Source organism: Equus caballus, chromosome 12 (assembly GCF_041296265.1).
Source record: "Equus caballus isolate H_3958 breed thoroughbred chromosome 12, TB-T2T, whole genome shotgun sequence".
NCBI lineage: Eukaryota > Metazoa > Chordata > Mammalia > Perissodactyla > Equidae > Equus > Equus caballus.
Window position 1 is genome coordinate 14,778,803 of NC_091695.1, and position 25,064 is coordinate 14,803,866.

Sequence of the window (25,064 nt, forward strand, 5' to 3'; positions counted from 1 at the left end):
TCTATGACAGCTAGTTGAAACAACATTAGGAAATCCAGGTATTAATAATGGAGTTATGTCTGTGACACAAGGCCAGAACACATTAAGATTGTGTAGGCCTTAAGAATTTTAGGATACGAGAGGAGTGTAATAGGAAGCCAGTTGAGGGTTCTGCCTAGAAATGACCAGGTATGACTTACATTTTAAAAGGATCATTCTGGCTGTGTGTTGAGACTATAGGAGAGAAAGGGCAGAGAGTCTATTATTTGCTATCATATTAAATGTAGGGGGTGATAGAAGGAGAAAGATTAGAATGATTCCAAGATTTGAGGAGTGAACAACTAGAAGAATGAAGTCCCCAACCCACCTCGACTCCAACTCTAGGAGCTGCTGAAGAGATAAAGTAAGAGTACAGTTGGAAAAGCACCACTGCTTTCACCTTTGTTATCTGTCACAACCACTGTAAGATTCTCAAATGACTCATCCAAAATACAGGTATAACATATCCCATAGTTAGATAAGTAAACTATAGTAAAACAACTTGCAATAACAACGGCTAAGATTTACTGAGCAGTAATATGTGCCAAAACATGTGCCAAGTACTCTTCACAGACTACCTCATATAATAATTAGCTGACTACAACAGGGACTTACACAACGAGAAGGTCACTTACTTTGCGAAGCTAAAAATAGATGCTCAAAATAAATAAAAGTGCTGAAATCAATCAACGACATGTGGTTCCCAAAAGTAGACTCCATATCAGTATTTTACTGAGAGACTCAACTCATTAATAAACCTCTTACAAATTTATACCGGGCAACAATTAAGGTTTAAGTACACTGTTTTCACTTCCACCTACTGAGAACTGAAATGAAAGTTAAAAAAAAAACTAAGGTCATACAGCTTACCTCAAAGGAAATGTGGACAAGAATTAATTTGATTAATTCTTTGCATTTATTTAATTAAACATATTCTACATGTTTCCCAAGTCAAGAAAAAGAAAAGTGCCCTGACAAGGTACCGAGTGTAGTGTCACACTCACTGACACAGAATGGAAAAAGTACATTCTGAAAATAGACATGATTTAGTCATATTTATCACAATAAAGAAAGGACTAGTGGGGCCGGTCGAGTGGTTGAGTTCGCGTGCTGCACTTTGGCAGCCCAGGGTTTTGCTGGTTCGGATCCTGGGCGCAGACATGGCACCGCTCATCAAGCCATGCTGAGGCAGCATCCCACATGCCACAACTAGATGGACCCAAAACTAAAAATACACAACTATGTACCGGGGGGCTTTGGGGAGAAAAAGGAAAAATAAAATCTTTAAAAAAAAAAAAAAGAAAGGACTGGCAATCATCTAAACATCATCATATAAACTGACATACAACACATTTGTTTCCTCCCTAAATGCTTACAGTGGCTTCATAAACCCTGCATTAATGCTCTAAACAGTACTGCTTCATCACTGTCCTGATGAGGCCAAAACGAAGCAAAGCCTCTAGTGAAAGCAGAAATTAAGTGTGATGCTCTGGGATCAGGCCACTTGGTTTCTATTTCAAACTCCTCCACATACTAGCTGTGTGATCTTGATCAAGTCACTTTAACCTCTGTTTCCTTATCTTTTAAAAAGGGATGAAAATAATACCCCATGGAGTTATTAGGAATAGCACCTAGTACTGTAAGTGCTTACTAAGTGCTAGTTGTTATCACTACTATTATGAGGATTATGATTACACTCACCTAAAAGATAAATTGCTTCCAGACACAAATGAAGAACTTTTGTGTCAACATCAAAAATTATATAATTTTGTCTCATGGAGCAAATGCCAAAGGATTGAAGCTGTGTGTATGCCTACAGTGGAAAAAGGCTCTCACTGCAAGCCTTTGTAGCTATATATATATATATATATACATATAGTTCTTGAACATCTTTCACTCGCTTGATCTTTTCCATGTGCATACCCATGTGATTTAACTCATGTGAGTGCCTCTGTGTGGAAATGAGAGTACTTCATAAGACACAACAAAATGATGCATCTTATCTGTTGCATATACTCAAAAGTTTGATGTTGAATGTTCTTAAGGTAAATTACTTGAATGTTAGCCAGTTTCTATTTCTCCTTCTTGGAAGGAAAAAATGTAAGCTTTTGACTCTCTATTAATTTTCTATTTCTCCCTCCTCCTCCTCTCTCTACTCTCCCGCACCCTCTGCCCCTATTTAAACTCTAAAATCAGGGTTCTTGAGTAAAACCAGCCATTAGCAATTGGAGTCACATCCCCCTATTTTGCATGAAAAGTGTTTCCTATGGAGAGAAGTCATCTGTCACTCCAAGGTATGCTGGAAGCTAACATGCTCAAAATTGCTGTATATGTTAGCTAAGGCTCTTACTTTATACAAGTTCTTTCCTATATCTCTACTACTACCACACAGTATAACTAAAGAACTCAACTTTCAAATATGGCAGGCAGTAGAGATGAGGGTGTAACACAACTGTAGGTCATAAAACAGAGGCCATACCTTCAAAGCTTGCTGTAGTATCTGGGCATCGTTGATCCCAGTAATTTCTCTCAGCTGATTCAAAAATGTCTGCTGGTGCTAGAAGAGAGGAAAAACCAAAATCATTACACTCTGAAATCTGAAAATATACAAGGACAAGAAAATAAATGACCTTTGGGCAAACAAACAGAAAACAAAATAAACTAGAGTAAAAAAGAAAAACAAAAACAGGGGCAGGCCTGGTGGCACAGCAGTTCAGTTCCTACACTCTGCTTTGGCGGCCCGGGGTTTACTGGCTTGGATCCCATGTGCAGACATAGCACTACTTGTCAAGCCATGCTGTGGTAGGCGTCCCGCATATAAAGTGGAGGAAGATGGGCACAGATGTTAGCTCAGGGCCAGTCTTCCTCAGCAAAAAGAGGATTGGGAGCAGATGTTAGCTCAGGGCTAATCTTCTTCAAAAAGAAAAAACAAACAAACAAACTTGAGAGAGACTGAACAAATTTCATTCTTTTAGGAAGAAGGAACCATGCTGTGGGGAGCCCTTATTTCATTTTCATGTTTCCAAAAGGGAACTTCTACATTACTTCCCAAGAAGAAGTCTTACTGAATTAACAATTTCTGGTCCATTCTTCACCACCTCATTTATGCCACCCAACAAGAAAAGGAGTGGTTAGCATGAGGCTAAGCCTGAGAAACTAAGGAAAACAAGTATCCATTGGGTTACTTTAACTAGGGCATGGGACCAGTGATGGAGATCGAGGCAGCTCTGGTAATCTCTCCCTGTCCCTATGGACAGCCAGCATCCAGGCCCCTGGGATATGTGAAAAAGACACGCTTTTGGCAGGCCATGCACTAGGTGAGTATATTATATCACTGGCATCCTACGATCTGTCTGAGGAAAAAGAGGACCATCTCATGCTCCCATCCGTCATAAAAGATCCTAAACAGAATTGATCATTTGCCCCCATTTGCTTCAGATCTGTTTACAGTCTACTGGTTTATATACCATATAATCTATTACACTCTATTGGGGGGATAGCATCCCACTACCAAACCCTTCCCTGAACTTCCCTAATTAAGAACCATGTTCCTCCCTACATCTCTGTATTTCTCAAAACAAGTTCCCAAAAACTGTAAGACAGCACCACGACATAATGCAAGCTCAAGGGATATGATCTGGAAGACAAGTTGTCACTAGAATGAAAGGATCTGCAGAAATCTTTCTTGAAAATGTTTAACAGTCATCTCAGTAAGAATTTTATGGGGTGAAAGTTTAATGAGAAACAGTATAGTTACACAGTTTCAAATTCTTCCTACAAATTATAAAGAGAGAAAAAGTAAATTTATACTGAAGAAATCTAACAGATACCAACTCAACCAAGTGATCAGAGCTAATATTACCAATAATGGGACTGACAGCGTGTGCCTCTTGATATGATATGATACACCAAGAAGACAATATCACCTGTGGTTTTCCTGCCAAAAACCATAACCTGAATCTAATCTTGAGGAAGTATCAGACATCCAAACTGAGGAACATTTCGCAAAATAATTATTGGGTTATCTTCAAAATGTCTATATCATGACAGACAAAGGACAAGTTTCCAGATTAAAGGGGACCAAAAAGGCATGGTAACCAAATGTACTGCAGGAGACCACATTACATCTCAAACTAAACGCAATACAGGATATTGTTCGGACAACTGGAGAAAGATGAATGCGGACTGCTTAGTAATGATATTTTATTAATATTAAATTCCTGAACTTGATAATGCACTATAGTTATTTAAGAAAATATCTTTTTTCTTAGGAAATACACCCTGAAGTATTTCAGGGGGTAAAGGGACATGATGTCTGCAACTTACTCTCAAATGGTTCAGGAAAAAAGTTATGGGAAGTTCTCTGTACTAATTTCGCAACTTTAAATTTGAAATTACTTCAAAATATAAAGTTTTAAAATGTTATGCATACAGATTTGTTGATGTCAGGATTGTAAAACGTGCGTCTCAAAACATGCTTGACAATTTAAACATGCATAATGTATATACATTCAGAAGTGAAGGGTCCTAAAGAAATTACAAAATGAAATGAAAGAAAGAAAGAAATAAAAGCAATTTGAAAGTCAGGTTTGAGAGAACGTAGTCGAGATATCTTTTACAAAAGCCACACATATAAGTTACAAATTATATTCAGCTACATGTAACAGAGTCCCATCTAAATAGTAGCTTCAACATACTGCAGTGTCTTTTCCTAATATAATTAGACTGGAGGTGGGCAGTCCAGATCTGATAAGGACAGCCCACAAGATATCAAGGATCTAAGCTCCTTCTGTCTTCCCACTAAACATTCCTATATATGACATTCAGCAAGTGTCTGTCACTCCATGTCTCCTCCTCCAGCATCCTGTCCAAGTTCTAGGTAGGACAAAGGGAAGGGCAAAGGACAAAAGGTGTCTGCCAAATGATTCTGCCTTCTTTATCAAGCCCTTTCTGGCGACTTCCACCTAAAGCCTCACTGAACACAACAAAGCCTCCTGGCCACTCATAAGTGCAAAAGCGGTTGGGAAATGTATTTTTCAGCAACGCAAAAAGCCACTCTGAAGATGAAATCAAGGCTCTGTTTGTTAGGGAAAAGAAAGAACATATACTGCATAGGCATTGGCAGTATCTGCCATGCCATCAATGAATTTTCATTTCCATAAAAATCTTATTAAAGAGTTGAGATAACCAAGACTATCTAAGAATAAAATAGATAATAAAGCACATAAACAAGGTCATATAAATGCCAAGAAGAATCAAAATAGTTGAATAAAAGAACCAAATTGCCAAATTTCCAGGGCTGAAATACAAGAAAAATAAAATTCTTTTTAAATTTGTCAACTTTTCTACTTTCTTTTAAAAAGTTAACAATAACTAAGCAACAGAACCATGACTAAGTTACATAATACCCAACATTACAAATTACAGATGTATAAAAATTTTACAGAAATTCTCCTTATCTAATTCAAGGCTTTATTTTAGTGAACATAAAATACTTGAAAGATTTTATAAGCCTGTTTGCAATTTCACCACCACCAGCACTCCAAACTCCATCCTTTACACAGAGCATTATTTGCCTCAACTGCGAATTATTCAATCGTGCATCGGGAAAGACTATTGAATACCCCAAAGAAATTACTCATTTGTACAAACGTCGCTGGCCATTATTTATAATGCTGGAAAAATGAAAAAAGATGCAAATGTCCTTCCACTAAGGAAGACATTCTAAACTTTAATGTACAGAAGAATGACCTGATGAGTTTTCTAATAATGATGATTCCCCGGCCCCACCCCAGAGACTGTGATTCCAGGAGGGTGTGAGTTAAGGCTAATAAATCTGTATTTTTAATAAGCATCTCAAATGATTTTGATACAGATGGACAAATCCAAACAACTGTATATTTTTAAGTAGTGAATCTACATAGAAGGTTATCTTTACAAAATCGCATTAAGCTGAAGTGGTAGGATACAAAATAGTATACATATACATTAATGACAAGATGAAATGTAAATACAAATGTAAAACCCAGAAAACATTACAGGGCCTGTGTTAGACTCCCAATTCTCCCATCTCTGCTCTCACACCTTTTGCAACTTTTCCCTTTCTCTCACTAGAGATACCATATATTTCCTTGCTGCATTGAGGAGCTTGACCATGTGACACACTTTGACCAATGACAAAATAGCAGACAGCATGCAAGCAAACATGAAATGTGCTTACATGGTTGGGCTTGCCCTCTTCATCTTCTTCCTTAAGAAGAACATGACCTGGGAAGCCCACTTGCCCCAGAAGAATGAGGCGCTAGTAGAGAAGAGCCACTCCAATCAACCCACAAATCTGTGAACGTGATGATAATATTTTGGTATGTCACCAACTTTTGCAGTGAGCTGTTATGATGTTAGTTGACCGATACAGAGTGCAATAAGAACATTGAGTATTTTATCAAGAAAAGCAACATCTTTGAAATTTTGTTATGGTTTGGTATTTTATCATCTTTCACTATTAAGTCAGCTAAAACCTAGGAAAAAAAATAATCCAGATGTATCTCTAGCATAGTTTTATGACCGCATGAATTTTGACTGAAAATGAAACAATGAAGAGAAAAAGGATTAAGGTGCCAAAGAAGGCTGAGCAGGAAGGAGAGAAGGTGAAAGAACTTTCTCAGCTAAGTTACCAAGAAATGGGAGAGAAATCGAAAGAGGTGACCTATGAGAAAAATTCTCAGTTTATGGCAGAAGAACCACCTCATTTGTAAGGTTTTCCCCTTTGTTATTGGCATCTTACAGCTGTGCTTCTCCTGTCTTTGAAAACCTGCTCCTTCATTTCCCGTAATCATGTGTTTTTATTGCTGTTATTTCTGTTGTGATTAAGACCCTGGTCTTTCTTTCAAGGTTTGCATTTTCCTATTTACCAAACTTCTGGTCTGTGCTACACCCTGATCCTCAACTGAAAATGTCTTGCATATGATTCTCTCCTCCTTGACAAGCAATTTGGGATCCAAGGTGGATCCAACCCACTTGCATGTCTAGAGCTCCTCTTCTGAGCTCTGAGGTCTTCCTTGTACAGATTTCATATCTAATAAGCATAAGGAGGTGAGTGCAACATATTCACGCTTGTTAAAAAGAAGGCAGCAGGGGCCAGCCTTGTGGCCGAATGGTTAATTTCACTTGCTCTGCTTCAGCGGCCTCGGGTTCGCAGCTTCAGATTCTGGGCACGGACTTAGCATGGCTCATCAAGCCATGTTGTGGCAGCAACCCACACAGAAGAGCTAGAGTGACTTACAACTAGGATATACAACTGTGTACTACTGGGGCTTTGGGGAGAAAATGAAAGTTGGCAACAGATGTCAGCTCAGGGCCAATCTTCCTAAATAAATAAATAAGGAGACAGCAGGCCCAAAATGGAGTCACTAATGTTAAGGCCCCACAGTCAGAAAACCAAGACTTAATACCTAACCTAATTTGCAGTTTCAACTCCCCAGGAATGTAACCTTGGACCAGTCAACACAGAATTTCCTGGTCAGCCCTAGTGGGTTATCCACTGATAGACCACTTCCATTCCCCTTAGGAGGGCAACCTTGCCTAAAACAATGCATTCTTTGGTAATAATTGCCTTTTGACCCCTCCCTCTCTGCCTTTAAAATCATTTCTTTTCTGCAACTCTATGGAGCTCCTTTCTATTTGGTAGACAGGATGCTGCCTGATTCATGAATCGTTCAATAAAGCCAATTTGCTCTTTCAAATTTACTCAGTTGAATTTTTTGTTGTTTAGAAGATTTGGTGGCAGCAGCAGAACTAAAGGAGACTTCCAGTGGCATTCAGGGACAACAAGAAACACAGGCATGGTAGTTGCAAACCCGTTTTTGAGTTCACTGTCTTTCTCACCATTTCCAAGGGCTGTGGGTAAGTTCCCTCTGGGTTCTGAGCTCGGCTCTCTTTGCACTGAGCTCCCAATCTAACTGGCTTTCCAGTTAGTTCCCCATTTGTCTAGAATCACTAGTTCCACGTTGGGAGCTGCTAGCAGTTTGGACCACAATGCCCTATTTGATTGGAAAGTCTAGCCCTTGGTTATGTTTCCAGATTCCGGGTTGGGAACTGCTGGTGGTTTAGTCTGCAGTTCCCCATTTGTTTGGGATCCTTCCCCAGATTCCACGGTGGGAACTGCTAGCAGCAAGTGCACTTCCCCATGTTTTTGGAATCAGTCCACAGTCCCCATTTGTTGAGGTCTGTTGGTTCAGTCGTTCCCCAGTCTCAGGTTCCAATGTTGGGAACTGCTGGTTTTGCACTCAGGGCCTTTTCTTGGCCAGGAACAGTAACATCTCTTGGTTACTGCCGATACATTAAGGTGCACCTGTCTGTCTTGTTTCATGTAGACAAAGGCTAACGGGAATCTCTGAAGTCAAAAAATCACAAAAATCATGGGCACAGATCAAGTATTTAAAGGCTGTTAGAGAGTGCATCACCTAACTCAAAGACTCCTGTCAGGAGAAGGTGGTCACGGAACAGGTTAGATTGACACCAGGCCACCTGCCAACCTCAAGAAAACTTCCATGCAACGAGGTATACTGTAAAACACACACAATACTCAACCCAGCAGCACACTCTTTTTACACATTAATTTGGCTCCAAAAAACCCAAAGTCTTAGCTAACGGGATCTTTAAATTCTGAAGAGTCAAGCATGCCACCTCCTGGCACACCTATTTATTTTATGGCTAAGAACTATGGCCCAATAATAAATTGCTCAATAAAGTCAATTTGACTTTTTAAATCGACTGAGCTGAATTTCTTTTCCTTGTTTTCTTTTTTGAGGAAGATTAGCCGTGAGCTAACATCTACCACCAATCCTCCTGTTTTTTGCTGAGAAAGACTGGCCCTGAGCTAACACCTGTGTCCATCTTCCTCTACTTTATATGTGGGATGCCTGCCACAGCACGGTTTGATGAGCAAGCGGTGTGTAGGTCTGTGCCCAGGATCCAAACCAGCAAACCCCAGGCCGCCGAAGCCGAGCACGTGAACTTAACTGCTGCACCACCAGGCCAGCCCCCTGAGCTGAATTTTTTGTTGTTTAACACACTGCTCGACCAAGAAGGGCAAGGCACAATGTTCAAAGAGATTCAGTGGCTTGCAAATACCACAAAAATCAATAAGGAACAAGCCAAGACTACCTACAGACCTTCAGATTCCTTCTTCAAAGTAATTTTTACTACATGATGACATCCTTAAGTGCCTACTCTGTGGAAAAGACAGTAGTATACACTCCAGGGAGAAGGAGACATCAGTAATTTCAATATAAATTAAAGATCAGAGGGTTTCATTGAAATTCTTTCCTCCCTCAGTTGACCCTATTAATGTTGGGTCTGTTTTAAATCTGTTTCAGTAAAGACTGCAGAATATTTAACATCGGTATAACTTTTTGAGGATCAAAAAAAGGGGATCACTGGTTTAGGCCAAGGAAAAAGATAAGCAATTATGCTCTTGCTGTATGCCAGACTCTGCTTTAAGTGTTCCCAGCATACAATCTCATTTGACACATGCAAATGTGCACATGCACACACACACCCTCTAGGAAGTTCCTCTCATTTTATAGCTAACGGGCTTCAAGAGATGAACAAGTGCAGAGACAGGAATGAAAACAGGGTTTTCAAATCCCACAGCCCATGTCCTTTCCATATTTTCTCTCCTCTACGGTACCTGATTTTGAAGATTAAAGATGCAGTAAAAAATGTAAGCGGTGGTAAAATCTCCTACCATGTTGATGTAAAACACTTAGACAGCGGTACGAGAAGACTGGCGCACTGCTGACTAGAAGGCAGGAAAGCTTTCTGTGTTAAGGGGTGAATGCCTCATAAGTCAGTCATTGGTTCCTTTAACTGCATTTCCAAATATAAATAAAACTTGGTTTAGCGCAAAAGAAACAAAGTCAAAGTCTCCCTCTTCAGGGGAAAAAAAGGCAACTCTTAGAATGACCTCTAAAAAAACTTCCAAATTCTCTTAGAAAAAAGGAAAAAACCCCAATGAGATAGACAATCCCAAGGCATTCTTAAACTTCGAATCATATGCACTAAAGACTAAAGTATTTCCGGCACTGAGTGGTAAGCAGGTCAAAGTTACCTATCAATGAAAGGATTAATAACACCACTGCCTTTAAAGTACATAACCATAGGCACATCTGTTTCCACAAATACCTTCTGCGTCTATCTGATAACACTAAACTGCCCTAGTTCGTATTATCTCACCATAACAAGAAACCCCCAAACTTCGTTGACAGATAATTCCTAGTACACGTGTCCTTCAAATAGCTCTTCGTAAGCCCCAAACCTGCCCCTGGCCAGCTAAAAGCTATAAGCAAAAAACAAAAACAAAAAACTTTTATTTGCCGAGCCTTGTCTTTTATTTTTATCTCTCATTTTAAGGAGGACAACATGATCTTTCATTTCCCTTCACATGTAATATTCCGTGAACTCTCTGAGAATTTTCCTGCAGTACAATCCTTATCATGGCCTCACGGGCTGTCTGCAGGCTGCGGCTCTCTCTAGCCTCACCTTGCACTACTTTCCCATCTTCCTCTTCCCTCTAACTTTTATTCAGGGTCTACAAAATACCACTCTGCTTCCTAATTCAAAGATCGGTGTATATTCAGTTGCCTTCTGTGAAGATTAGAGGTTCTCCTGGCACTCACCACATTATAATAATATACTACGGTTAATCACCAGATTCTAAGTCCAAAAGGAGCACAGTCTGTCTATTTCACTCATCACTGTAGTCCTGGCAACTAGTACCAGTGCTGGCATGTGGTAGGCACTCAATAAATATTGACTGAATAAATGAACATAGCAGAGTTTACAGCGGGTAAGTGGACTAAGTCAGATCACAGGGCTTGAACTCATCCACAAGAAAGAGGTACTAATTACTGGAGACAGGAACAAGAGGCATACCTAAATCAGGCCCACTTACTAAACAAACTTTCTACACTCTCCTACAGTCTATCTAGAATTTCCCAGAAGGCTTCCTTTCTTAGTTCTGGTCCTGTCAATCCTGCTTGAAGGTGAGTGTACAGGACAATATTATTGAAATTCTCCACTGCAAATACCCCAAAGAGCTATCTCATGAATGGCTGGGGTACCTTGTACTTCCTACTGGCACAGAGCCAAGGTTTATCTCAACCTTTTTGGGTTAACAGCATGTCAGTGTTAAAGTAAATTAATCATATATCACTCTGGGTGTAAAAATCTGAAGATGTGCTCTTTTTTTTATATAAATGAAGCAGGTAGTTTTTTGTTTTTTTTTTAAGATTGGCACCTGAGCTAACAACTGTTGCCAATCTTCTTTTTTTTTTTTTCCTGCTTTGCTTTATCTTCCCAAACCCTCCATACATAGTTGTATACCTTAGTTGCATGTCCTTCTAGTTGTGGGATGTGGGACGGGGCCTCAATGTGGCCTGACGAGCGGTGCCATGTCTGCGCCCAGGATCTGAACCCTGGGCTGCCGCAGCGGAGCACCCAAACTTAACCACTCGGCCACGGAGCCAGCCCAAAGATGTGCTTTTTTATGCTTCACTATTTACATTTAGACTTAGAAATGCCAGAATTTCTGAATTTAAAAAACCTTTTCCTACCTTTTTACAGAATCCCAGAGCTACAAACAATCTTTAAGCATTCACATAATCCAAAAAAAAGAAAAAGGAAGAAAAGTAAAGAAATGAGATGCTTTACGGGAAGCAGGCAGCAAAGAGCAATGGACATAGTTGGTCCTCAGTAAATGTTTGTTTCCATCCTTCCTCACCTCAGAGTTCATACCCCACCTGCCACCTCAACCCTTCAACCAATCTAACATCCACATAATGTCCATGCCCCTAAGAGAATCCCCCATCCCTATTAACTAGTAGACAAAAGAATGCATCATAAGTAGAAACTCTACATGCAAAAAATATTGTTTCACTGCACTATAAGCTAAGTCCATACAGAGTTACACACATTTCCAGGCCAAATAAGAACCCAACATGATGAAACATGGTTTCTATGGGAACATGCATTTTGAGTTTCAAAAACCCAATTTGTAAAAGCTTTTGGAACAGTGTGCTTTTAAATTAGAGCGCCTATATTCTGGAAAACATGTGGGTAAAAAAAACTTTTGTGAATCAAATGACATCCTTGAACTATGACATCAGCAGTTTAGACAAAATACATTTAACTTGTTTTTGATGCTAATAATCTGACTGATTCCTACTATATCTCTCTTGTCCAATTAAATCTTTACATATCTCTAGTTTCCATACTTAAATTTTCATAATTAACTTACAGTCCAAAAATAAAATCCCTCTACTAATAAAACAAAATAAACTACAACACTATACGATTCCTAGCAGCTACATCTGTCACAAACAATTCCTTACAGCAAATATAGTTTTTGGTCATACTAATTACACACATAACACACCCTCCAGACTATCAGAAACTCCATTCATCTAGATAAAATGCTAGGTGTAAAAAAGCATATGCTCTATACCACTTTCTTTCCTGGACCCATAAAACAGCTACTGGCAGAAGTGTCCCCACCTCCAGCACCTCAGCAAACTTGCCCGCTATCCAGTGGGCTTCAATCACAACCTCTCCAACAAAACCTGAATCTGAGCCTCAGGGCTCGTGGAGGACCTCTCCAAAACTTACTCCTCCTTTTCTTCTCTAGAGTTTTCAGTCTTTAGTAGCCAATCACCGTTACTAGTGAATCGTATTAAACTTTCCCTGTCCAAATTATTGTGTGTTTTCCGTGTCCTAACTGGACCCTTACTGATCTAACTTCCTTAAAAGCAATTTTTGTATTCTAACAATATATTCATGATGTAATTCTGTATTCTTAGGAGACTAAACATCAGAAAAAATTAGGAAGGAAAAAAGTTAACCATACATGCAAAGTTCTATCCTAGAACTCTCATTTACTATGCACTTATTAAAAGTATATAAAGCACCAGAGATTTCATTATGTAGGCACAATTGATGGAAATTATTGGCCACTGGTGACTGAACTCAATCTCCAGCCCCTCTCCCCTCCCTGGACTGGGGAACCGGCTGAAAGTTCTAACCCTCTAATCACAGTGGTTGGTTTTTCTGAGGTCCAGCCCCTCTCCTGAAGCTATCTTGTCCTCCAACCAGAAGTTTTCTCATTAGCATACAAAAGACAGTAAATTTCAAGAGTTACAGGAGCCTTGTAACAGTGACCAGAAAAAAGGACTAAATAGTACACATTAGTGTACAGTTGGGCAAAATCCTCTAACACAAATCCTGTTTAATAACAAAGTGCTGAATATCTCGTGTAATTTATTGAGTATCGTACTGAAAGCGAAACACATAATGGTTTATGGGTTCAGGACTGTTGTAAGTGTTATCAGCCTCGTGATCGCGGGGCTGACTGGGAGCTGTGGCTCGCTGCCGCTGCCCAACGTCACAACAGAGGAGTGTACCACATACCGCTAGCCTGGGAAAAGATCAAAATTCAAAATTCAAAGTACAGTTTCTACTGAATGCATTATCAATTTCACACCAATGAAAGTCGAAAAATCCTAAGTAGAAACATAGTAAGTTGAGGATCATCTGTATCCCACTCTACACTAAACCACACAACCTGTTCAGTTCAACATTCTGCTTGAGAGATACAGCAATAATTACAGCACATTTACAGTAGTCTCCCCTTCCCTGTGAGAGATACGTTCCAAGACCCCCAGTGGATGCCTGAAACCACAGAGAGTAGCAAATCATATATATACTGGTTTTTTTCTATACATACATACCTATAATAAAGCTTAATTTATAAATTAGGCACAGTAAGAGATTAACAATAATAATAAAATAGAACAATTATAACAATACGGCATAATAAAAGTCACCCAAGATCTTAACAACCTCAGCATAAGATTTTTTTCTTTTCTTAAGTTGAGAACTTTTACCTTTTCACTTAAAGCTTCCCTTTGGCATATCCGAATTGCATCCTCACTACTCTTGCGCTTTGGGGCCATTATTAAGTAAAATCATGGTTACTTGAAAACAAGCACTGTGATACCACAACCATCAATCTGATAACCCACAGCTACTAAGTGACTAGAGGTAGGTAGCATATACGGTGTGGATACGCTGGACAAAGGAATGACTCACATCTCAGGTGAAATGGAGTGAGACTTCATCAGGCTATTCAGAATGATGCACAATTTAAAACATGAATTGTTTATTTCTGGAATTTTCCACTTAATACTTTTGGACCACAGTTGACCGTGGGTAACTGAAACAATGGAAAGCAAAACTGCGGATAAAATGGGACTACTATACTGAGGTATAGCAAAAAATTAAAAAAAGTTTTAAACTATGATCAAACCTGAAGGCACATCTGTGAAAACTACAACAAAAAGGCTGAGAACCCCACTCTAAGACAATGGCTGTCAACTGAGTACCAGGGTCAAAGACGTAAAGTGGATGACAACGGCAATAAAATCTACTCCCAAACTTTAACAATAACTATTACAAGAATATCCTGATGCACATGTATTAATTTCCTTGGCTGAAGTTGGAAGTGCCAAATTAGCTTCTGTAAAACACTACCATTCTGTTAAAATTAAGTTAACCTTATTCTTCCAAATTTTACTAATTTTTTAGTTTTGGTTATATCTAAGTTATTAGTTGGGTTTTGGTCTTGGTGCATAAGAGCTATATAATAAAACATAATAAATTTATGCCTTGTTTACGTTTACGCACACTTCAGTAAAACTATAATGAAAAATACTTTAATTCAAGGGAGAGTCCCTGAGACCTATTTTAAAAAGTCCCAATTCAAGGATAAAAAATATTGTCATCAGGTGGAGCATTAATGAGGAGGAGGAGAAATTTTTCAATACAGTTGCTGGTTCTCCAATCATGAATTTGGACACCTATGCAAGCAATATGCCCAAACTTCAAATCCAAGTGGAATAAGACAAATACTGAAGGCAAAACAAGAAAAAGACTAGAGGACAATAAAAGAGAGTATCTTGGGGCCATCAGGTGGCATAGTGGTTAAGTTCAGCACTCTGCTTTGGTGGCCTGCAGTTCAGTGGTTCGAATCCCAAGCATGGACCCACACCCCATTCATCAAGCCAGGCTGTGGCAGCATTCCACAGACAAAACAGAAGATTGGCACAGACGTTAGCTCAGCAATAATCTTCCTCAAGCAAAAAGAGGAAGATTGGTAACATATGTTAGCTCAGGGCCAATCTTCCTCACCAAAAAAAAAAAAAGAGAGAGAAAGAGAGACCATCTTAATGAAAGAGTATGGAAGTTCAAATAATAAACAAAACTAATCACATATGAGACTAAATTGAAATGAACTTCTATTCATGAAAGAATAGCATAAAGGGAGTAAAAAGACACCCTGAAAATGGGAAAAGATATTTTCAAAATAGCTAAGTAGAAAATAAAAATTATCTGTAGACTAAAGAACTCCTTCAAATCAAAAAGGAAAAGGTAAAACCACCCAAAAGAAAAAACAAACAAGAGAAACAAACGTAAATTTCACAAAAAAAATCTCAAAGGTCCATAAACACATAAAAAGATAACCAAATAGTTTACCAACAGTAGGATGGTTAAGTTCTGGTGCATCCAGAAGTAAAGATGAACTATAACACAAGGGTCATTTATTTCATGTAAACCTGAACTCTTCCACCTCAGAGCACACACAAAAACAGACTCCACATAAATTACAGACGTAAATGTAAAAACTAAAATGATAAAACATTTTAGAAGAAAACACAGGAAAAAAGTTTTTGCAAATTAAGTTTCAAAAATTTGTTAAAGCATTAACCGTAAAAAAAAAAAAGTGGTACAATGAACTTCACCAATGTTAAAAAACTCGACTTCATAGAAACTAATAAGAAAATGAAAAGAACCTACATGCTGAGAAAAAATATATTTATAATTTATAACGACATATTCAGAATATATAAATCCCTGCAACTCAATAACAAGATATATCTATAGAAGATATAACAACGGTCAGTAAGGAAAAGACAAAGGCAGCAGGTTCCCAGTAGCTCCCGGCCACACTCCCTGACCACCTCCCACCCTCGCTCCCCCTCGCCCCCACAGAAAGCCCCCTGAGGCCCTAAGACAGGCGGAAGAGGAGGAACAGAGGCACTGTTAGTCAGCCCCTCACTGTGCACATTAAACCCAGAGAGCTCTACCCTCTCTTCCAGCAGTGCAAGGGGTATGAAGGGTCCCTGAGCACCACAGGAACAGCCAAGAATGCACAGAAGGGCATTCACTGCCATCCAAACACTGCAGACCCTGAGTTGAGAATTTGCCTGAGGCAACCCCCAAGATGGCCAAGTAAGCTAATGGCAACATCAATGTTCACAGGGCCCTAGCACCACACCTCCTCGCACGGGACCCCAGCCCTAGGCGGGCTACTCTGATCCCCATGTCCCCAGAAGCCTGGGCCCCTATCCAGCAAACATCACAGAAACCACAAAGCTGACTCCAGTCTGAGCTACGCCACCTTCATCTATCCAGCCACAGCCCCACAGCGCAGACGCAGTGAGCCTTCCCTCTGACACCAGCAGCAAGGACGGAAATACTGTCAGTTCTGTTAGATCTGCAGTCTTATCACCGACTGGAAGTCCCCGCTCTACTGGGGAAGAAGCCCAAAAGTCAGTTCTGAGAACCTGAATGATGTGACCAGAATAGGCACAAACAGTGTCCACTGACCCCAGGAGGCCTGTGCAGAGAGCTGTTCCGTCCTCCAAAAACTGGGAATTTTAAACCCGAGGCAGTGGACTGGGCCGAAGCTGGGTACCTGAGGGTCACTGTAGATATTAAACCAATTTGCCGTTTCCTGTTTAACTTGAGGGGGTGACTCAGGGGTCTCGAAGATTGGTGAGTTCGTTTTGTAGAAGAAGGACAATGCACTCAGCAGCCATGGAATTGCGGAAGTCAGATTGTCCAGGGGCTTTCCCACCTTCTCATTTTGGCCAATTCGAATAAAATCTGTCTCCATCTACAAACACCAATGTCTCAGTGTTTGGCTTGCTGTGCATCGGGCACGCGAACTTGAGATTAAGAGGTGTGGTATCACTTCTGGTTTCCTTTCAATCCTCTTCCTTGGCCTTGTTCTGCCCCAGAGGCTTTCTGTAAGGCCTAATGGGAAGAGTGGGGCCTACTTGATGAGAAACGCAGACCAGCTCAGATGCTTCAGTGGAGGACACAGCAAGCCCCACACCTCCAGCCCAAACTCGCTTCTGTAGCTCCACCTCAAAGAAATCAAACATTTGATCTTGCATGTATTCTGGCATGAATTATAACACACCAACTTGTGTATATGTGAGTGGTTCTCACGTTACTGTTACCATAGTAACAGATCCTGGCCACTGATGGTTCTTCATTCCTGGTCCCTCTCTCCCTACTCCTCTACATCCTTCCTGCTTCTCTGAGGACTTAGCTCTCAGCTGGAAGTCAATCCTGCCCTCAGGCCTAGCGTAGCTCGCCCACCCCACCCACTTCCAGGCTGAACAGCACCAATAAAAACCAGCAAACAGGAAGTGTTTTCCTTTCCAGTTCAAAACGAGCTCCTCTTCTTTCTGATTCTCACATGGACCAGAAACTAAGAAGAGTCTTTCTTTGCCCAATTGCTTACCTCTCCACACTTCCTCCCACCTGCCATTGGTCCTCCAGGCCCTTTCCAAACTTCCAAACCAACTACAGTGTGAAAGTATTTTGTACCCTGTGAACAAAATATACATCATAGAGATTTCTCTTATGCGCACAATTAAGTATCTAAGAGATTAACTCAATGCTAGTTTGAGGTATGAAGAAGAGAAAGGTCTTCCTTCTTCAGCAGTGAGCCTTTTTATCACGTATTAGTTTAAAAAAAATAAAATGAAGAAAAAGCTGTGCAATTTCATTTTGTTTCGAGAGCATATCAGTACTTGCTCCTAAAATGTTTTAACTAGCAATATCTTCAACTTTTTTGCCATTTTCAGACTTGGAAGAACAACTAGCTATTGTTATTGCTAATCCTTTAAGAACATAAAACTGGAAAACGTATGAGAAGCAATATTTAAAAATCATCCAAAAATGGCCAATAAGCACCTGAAAAGACTTTAAAACCATGAGCCATTAAAGAAATACCAATTAATATCACAATGAGGTACCACTATATACTCGCTAAGATGGCTAAAACATAAAAGTTGACAATATCAAGTGCTGCCAAAAATGTTGACCAACCAGAACTCTCATACATTGCTGATGGGAATGGACAGTGATACCACCACTTTAAATAACCATTTAGCAATATTTTACAACAATTCCACTGCTATGCATTTGCCCAAGAGAAATGCAAATATGTCTACTCAAGACTTGCTTACACACATACACGTGGCAATATTATTCATAAAAGCCACAAACTGGAAACAACTCAAAAGTTCACCAATAGGTACATATTTACACAAGTTTCAAAATATTCATATAATAAAATGTTACTCAGCAATAAAAAGGAACAAACTACTAACACATGCAATAACATGGCTGAATCTCAAAAACAGTTTCCTGAGCAGAAATGTCAAATGCAAAAAAAAAAAAAAAAAAGGAATTTTTATGATTCCGTTTATGTGAAGACCTAAAACAGCCAAAAGCGATCTACTGTGATAGAAATCCAATAAGTGGTTATCTGGAAAGGGAGGGTGGCGATACTAAATGGGAAAAGTGATGCAAGAAAATCTTCTGGAGTGTCAAAAATGTTCCATATGCCAAAATTCATCTAATTAAAACAGTTTCAATGGGTGTTTTCATTTTATATTTTCTAAATTACACTATGGTAACATCAACCTGGAAAAGTCAAGATAGCAGCTAGAGGGATGTGGAAGGAAGGGACAGTTCGGATGAGGCACAAAGAAAACTTCTGTAATAATAAGATGTTCTATTTCACATCTAAGGTGGTACAAAGGGCAGTAATCTTATTACGTATCTCTGAGGTATACATAAGTTCTCATACGCTATGTTTCTCACACACAAAAAAATCTTTCAAAAATGATTCACACACACAGACCCCAAAAAGAAAAGAAACAGGGAGACTGCAACCTTAGCATGTACAATAGCTTCCCAACTCCCTGACATATGATTCAATGAATAAAAAGACAACTAACTTTGCCCTATTTGGGTTCAGGGTTCCAGTGTCCCCTGGGCACCTGAAGCTTTGGGTTTCCAAGAGATGGTGGCCATGATAGCCTGATGGAGGCGGCATTTCCCTTACAACAGAAAAGCAGGTCAGTGTAAGTACACTGATGGGGACAAACACTCGAAATGTAAGAAAGCCAATGTGTTCAAAGAGACTCTGCTTGTGTGTTAAATTGGGTGTACTGTAATAATTCAACCTCTGCAATCAATTCACACAAGTGCTAAGGCACTCTCATCTTCAAGAATACTTTCAACTAGTGCTCCTCAAACTTTAAGTGCAGAAGAATCACTGATTCTTGTTAAGAAAGTAGTCCAACCATCAGAGTCTTGAAACAACAGCTCTGGGGTGAGGCACAGAATTCTACAGTTGTAGCAAGCACTAGAGGAAATGAAGATAGTCCACAAATCACACTGTAAGAATAAGCTCTGATCTACACCTGTTTGAACAAGGCTAAGGAAACAAGGAAAACGTACATTTTAAAATATTCAGTGGCTCGAAAGACCAAGACTATAAACAAAGCAGATAAACTGTATTAAAATAGTTAGTAAAGGAGGTAAAAAGAGAGAGAAAACTTAGAAAAATTACTTACACAAGTTTGCCAAAATAAACGCAAGAGGTCATTTCATAAATTCAACTTTCACATCATCTACTTACCCACACTGCATAGTGACATTCCAAAACTGGCTTTCAGAGGCCAGATTTGGTCTTTCATAAACAGGCATACCTCGAAGATATTGTGGGTCTGGATCCAGACCACTGCAACAAGCAAATACTGCAATAAAGCAAATCACACGAACTTTTTGGTTTCCCAGAGAATATCAAAGTTATGTTTACAGTATACTGTAGTCTATTAAGTGTACAAGAGCATTATGTCTAAAAACACAATGTACATATCTTAATTAAAAAATATTTTATTGCTAAAAATGCTAACCATTATCTGAGCCTTCAATGAGTCATAATATTTTTGCTGGTTGAGGGTCTTGTAAAAAATACAGTATTTGAGGGCCAACCCAGTGGCATAGTGGTTAAGTACGCACACTCTGCTCTGCGGCCCAGGGTTCACGGGTTCGGATCCCAAGCACAGACCTGCACATCGCTCATCAAGCCATGCTGTGGCGGCATCCCACATACAAAACAGAGGAAGACGGGCACAGATGTTAGCTCAGCGACAATCTTCCTCAAGCAAAAAGAGAAGACTGGCAACAGATGTTAGTTCAGGGCCAATCTTCCTCACTTAAAAAAAAAAAAAAGAAAAAGAAAAAACCCCCTGCAATATTTGTGAGGTACAATAAGGCAGAGCACAGTAAAATGAGGTATGCCTGTATAATACAAATCAACAATTATTATGAGCTATGTCACCATACTCATCACTTATATTTGCAGGAAAAACGCAGGCCACTGCTGCAAGTCAGTGCTCATGGTGTCAGGGACTCACTGCTCCAAGGAACTCAAGGGTGGGGTCAGAAGCATTTAACTGTTAAGAGATGCAATCACCAACCAACCTGAAGCAGACTGAGCCCCAGCATAAGGGCGAGGCCTATGACCTTTGCCTCATTTTTAATGCTAAAATATCCGCTCTGGGAGGAGCTTAGGCCTTACTGACTTAACCTGCAGTGTATGTGGAAGCATGTTTTCCAACTGAGCCTGCGCAAGCGAATACCCACCTCTCTGTTTTGAATATTCATTCCCATCCAAAATAAAAGGCCCCTGCTTCCCTTTGATGGGGATGCCATGACTTTGGAAATGATTCTGCGTGGCCTCCTCTTTGCTGCAAACATGTCCTACTTTGTGTGACAACTGCTTCTGGTGGGGGTCTGATTCAACTCGCCAGGAAGGAACCCACTTTGGTTTCAGTAAAAATGGTAGTTCTGTGACATTAGAGAGTAAGTGTGTGTGTAGCGTCAGGGGAAAGACTCTTGTAACCACTCTTACACTAAGCATATCAGGGCAGAAATGAACGATTGTGAAGTGGTCGCTGGGAAAAGAGAGAAAGGACTGCCCATGATAAAAAAGAAATGCAATGCCTGACTTTAGAGGCCCTAGGATGACAGAGAAATGGCTGACAAACCAGCTATTTCCACACCAGGATGCCTAGAGCGAAAATTTTCACAAGAGTCACCAGCACTCAAAGGAAAAAGTACCTGCAAGCATCAGAATTTAAAATACTACATATCTTTTAGTTCTTTAGAAATAGAACCCTCTTTATAACATACGAGTTTGTACAACTAACACGTGTAAATACTTTAGAAATGCCTTAGGTACCAAAGTAAGGAACTGTCCTTTAAAATCAGCAATAAGACAATATCTACTATTACTGCTTCTAGTCAGTATTATTACTTCTTAGATGTATCATCTAGCACAACAAGAAAAAAATGAAATTACAAGCATAAAAATTGGAAATAAATAAAACTCTCATGATTTACTCACAGTATGATCTTTTACAGAGAAAATCCAAAATCATCTCTGGAAAAGTGTTAAAATAGAAAAATTTAGCAAGGTGGCTTGATATAAGAGCAACATACAAAAGCCAGTTGCATCTGTACACACCAGTAACCAATAACAAATATTTTAAAACGCTACATATAATTGTTATAAGAAATTAGCAACTATCTAGGACAAATGATGCGTTAGAATTCTACAGTTAAAATTAAAACTGAATAACAGAAATGAAGAAAGATCGAAATAAAGGAAAAACTATACTCTGTTCACAAATAGGAAGACTCAATATTGTAGAGACGTTAATGATCCCAAATTGGTCTAAGATTCAATGGAATTAATAAAAAACTCCAACAAGAGTTTTTCAGAGAACTTGGTAAGATTATTCTAAAATTTCCAAGGAAGAATGAAGTGCCATGAAACCTTGGAAGAGGAGGAGCCCACTTACTTTTCCAGTAGTAGAGATCATTACGAAGCTACAGCAATGAAGACAGGATGCTATTCACAAAATGGATGATGGAACAAAACTGAGACAACAGGGGGAAAAAAGAACACTTTACATAAAGCTTCTGTATATGACAGACATGGCACGTCAGTTCATTGGGGGAGAGCATTAACTTTTCAATAAGCTACGACTAACAACAATAAATGATATACATAATAAAAATTAAACTGGATCCCTATCTCACACCAAGTACAAAAAATAAGTAAAGATGGAATAAGGTTTAAGTGTTGCAAACATATCTTTAAACTTCTTAGTAGAAAACAGAGGTGAATATCTTTTAGATATAGAGGTAGAAAAACGTTCCTAAAGTTAAAACAACTAAAATTAAAAATATATACCTTCAAGAACTCATATAGAGATGCAGTAAAAAGAAACCAAAGGGAGAATGAACGCAGGATTCAAGATGATTACAATCTCAAATTAAAAGAGAGGGATGGGATAAGGGGACTATGATTAGATATAGATTACCTTCAAAGTTGCAGCTTTTGTTTTAAGTAGGGGGTTCATGTGTGTTTATTATTAAAAATTGATAAGAAATTTCATAAATAAACATTTTCATGGACAGCTATTATGAACCAATGTTTATAATTCTATTATTATTATTATGCACTTTAGAACCAACTAAAAATGTATACTATTAAAACAAACCCCCAAAAGATCTGACCACCTATGGAGGCAGTAAATATAGAACTAGCATAGATGATCAAACTGAAAGGTTATCTGAGCATATAGGACAAAAAGGGAGAGAAAGAAATTATAAAATAAAATTTGAAGCAAGGAAAAGACATGAATGGTATCTAATATTCAAATAATGCAGTTATAGAAGGAAAAAAAAGAATACAGTAGAAGCAATAATTTTACTGAGAAGAACACTAACATTTTCAGATCAAAAGTCCTAGGCAGAACTGTTAAAAAGATAAACACACACCACACACACACACACACACACACACAGTGAAATTTCTGGATTCCAAAACCAAAAGGGAAATGATACAAGCTTACACAAAGAGTCAACAACAATAAAAACAAAGAGTAACATGAAACAGTATTATACTATACAGAAAAACATATAGTTAAAATAAAATAATTTTTAAAAACTAACTGCTAATGTGTAACACAATTAAGTAATATTTTTGACATAAGGTATACCCTAAGAAATTTAAAATGTCATCATTTAGAGAACAGATGAGTGGTTACCAGAGGAGAAGGGGGTGGGAGGAGGGCCAAAGGGGGAAAGGGACATGCACATATGGTGATGGATAAAAACTGGACTGTTGGCAGTGAACGCAATGCAGTCTATACAGAAACAGAAACAGAGTGATGTGTACCTGAAATTTACACTATGTTGTAAGCCAATATGACCTCAACAAAAGAATTGTGTTTTTAAGAAGTCATCATTCAGAATCACATTCAATATTATCCCAACAAAATCAGGAATGCTGTAAATAAAAATAAGCTAAAAAGTTTTATCTTACTGAGAGTAGAGGGAAGGAGGGAAAGCTAATTATCAATTTTTGACTCTACCAGAAAAATACGTTTAGATATATTTGTTTAAAATTAAAAGAGCAGAAATGAGAAAGCGATTTCCAAATCATTACAGGCTGTAAAAAAGAAAGGGTAAGGGAGGTGACACAAGGAAAATCTGATCAATCCATGAAAACTGAGCAGGCTGGTTCAGATCCTGGGCACAGACATGGCATCGCTCGTCAGGCCATGCTGAGGCGGTGTCCCACATGCCACAACTAGAAGGACCCATAACTAAAATATATAACTATGTACTGGGGGGATTTGGGGAGAAAAAGCAGGGGGGAAAACAAAGAAGACTGGCAACAGTTGTTAGCTCAGGTGCCAATCTTTAAAAAACAAAAAAACTGAGTAGGGAAAACAAGACTAATAAACAGAAACTCAGATGACAATAAAAAAATTTATCAATTATCACCATATATGTAAAGGATGAAATTCTACTAAAACACCAGCAAAGACACACACATTTGGATTAGATCCATGAGAAATACAAAGAGAATTTGATGAAATTATATTAAAAGGAGAGATATCACATCCCTCAGAATTTAAGAGATAAAGGAAAAAAACATGAAATATTCAAATCACACTGTGTTCATTTAATATACAAATAAAGAACTCTATAACTTTTTCTTTTAAGATTTTATTTTTATTTTTCCTTTTTCTCCCAAAGTCCCCCAGTACATAGTTGTGTATTTGTAGTTTTGGGTCTTTCTAGTTGTGACATGTGGGATGCCACCCCAGCAAGGCTCGACAAGCAATGCCATGTCCGCACCTAGGATTCAAACTGGCAAAACCCTGGGCTGCTGAAGCAGAGCTCTCGAACTCAACCACTAGGCCACGGGGCTGGCCCCAAACTCTACAACTTTCAAAGAATACCCATCCTTTTCATATGCTCCTTAAAACTTCATGTACATAAGAAAATCTTTTTCTGTGTGTGTGAGGAAGATTGGCCCTGAGCTAACATCTGTGCCGATCTTTCTCTATTTTGTATGTGGGACACTGCCACAGGCTGGCTTGATGAGCAGTGTGCAGGTCCATGCCCAGGATCCAAACCCACGAACGCTGGGCCACCAAAGCAGAGCGCACAAACTTACCACTACGCCCCCGGTGCTGGCCCCAAGAAAATCTGAATAAATTTCTAAAACTATTATAAATCATGTTCTCTAAACACAGTATATGGAAACTAAAAGTTAACAATTTTAAAAATGCAACATCTTGGAAAGTAAACCAAAAAAAATCTTTTAAAGAGTGAACAAAAAATAAATTCAAATTCAAAACAAAACTGATGAAAATCCACAGCCCAAAATGTTTTTCATTAAACATGATTGGAAATTCACTAAACGTTGAATATAAGTATAAAAAGAATAATAACCATCCAAAAGAGTAGAAAGGTGG

General features: G+C 38.9%; 1 protein-coding gene across 15 annotated transcripts in view; it reads right to left on the bottom strand.

The window, feature by feature from the left end:
• LOC138916588 (ubiquitin carboxyl-terminal hydrolase 25-like) overlaps positions 1–25,064 on the bottom strand; it is a 157,965-nt gene that overhangs the window by 127,231 nt on the left and 5,670 nt on the right. For 12 of the 15 annotated variants that reach the window (XR_011423877.1, XR_011423876.1, XR_011423878.1 and 9 more), the window contains exon 2: positions 2,498–2,575. The exons of the other annotated variants lie outside the window; for them this stretch is intronic. Coding sequence is in view for 7 of the 12 variants with exons in the window: in XM_070229520.1 (XP_070085621.1) it covers positions 2,498–2,575 (78 nt within the window). In the remaining 5 variants the exon portion in view is untranslated. The remainder of the gene's footprint in view (positions 1–2,497; positions 2,576–25,064) is intronic. 15 annotated transcript variants of the gene reach the window in all.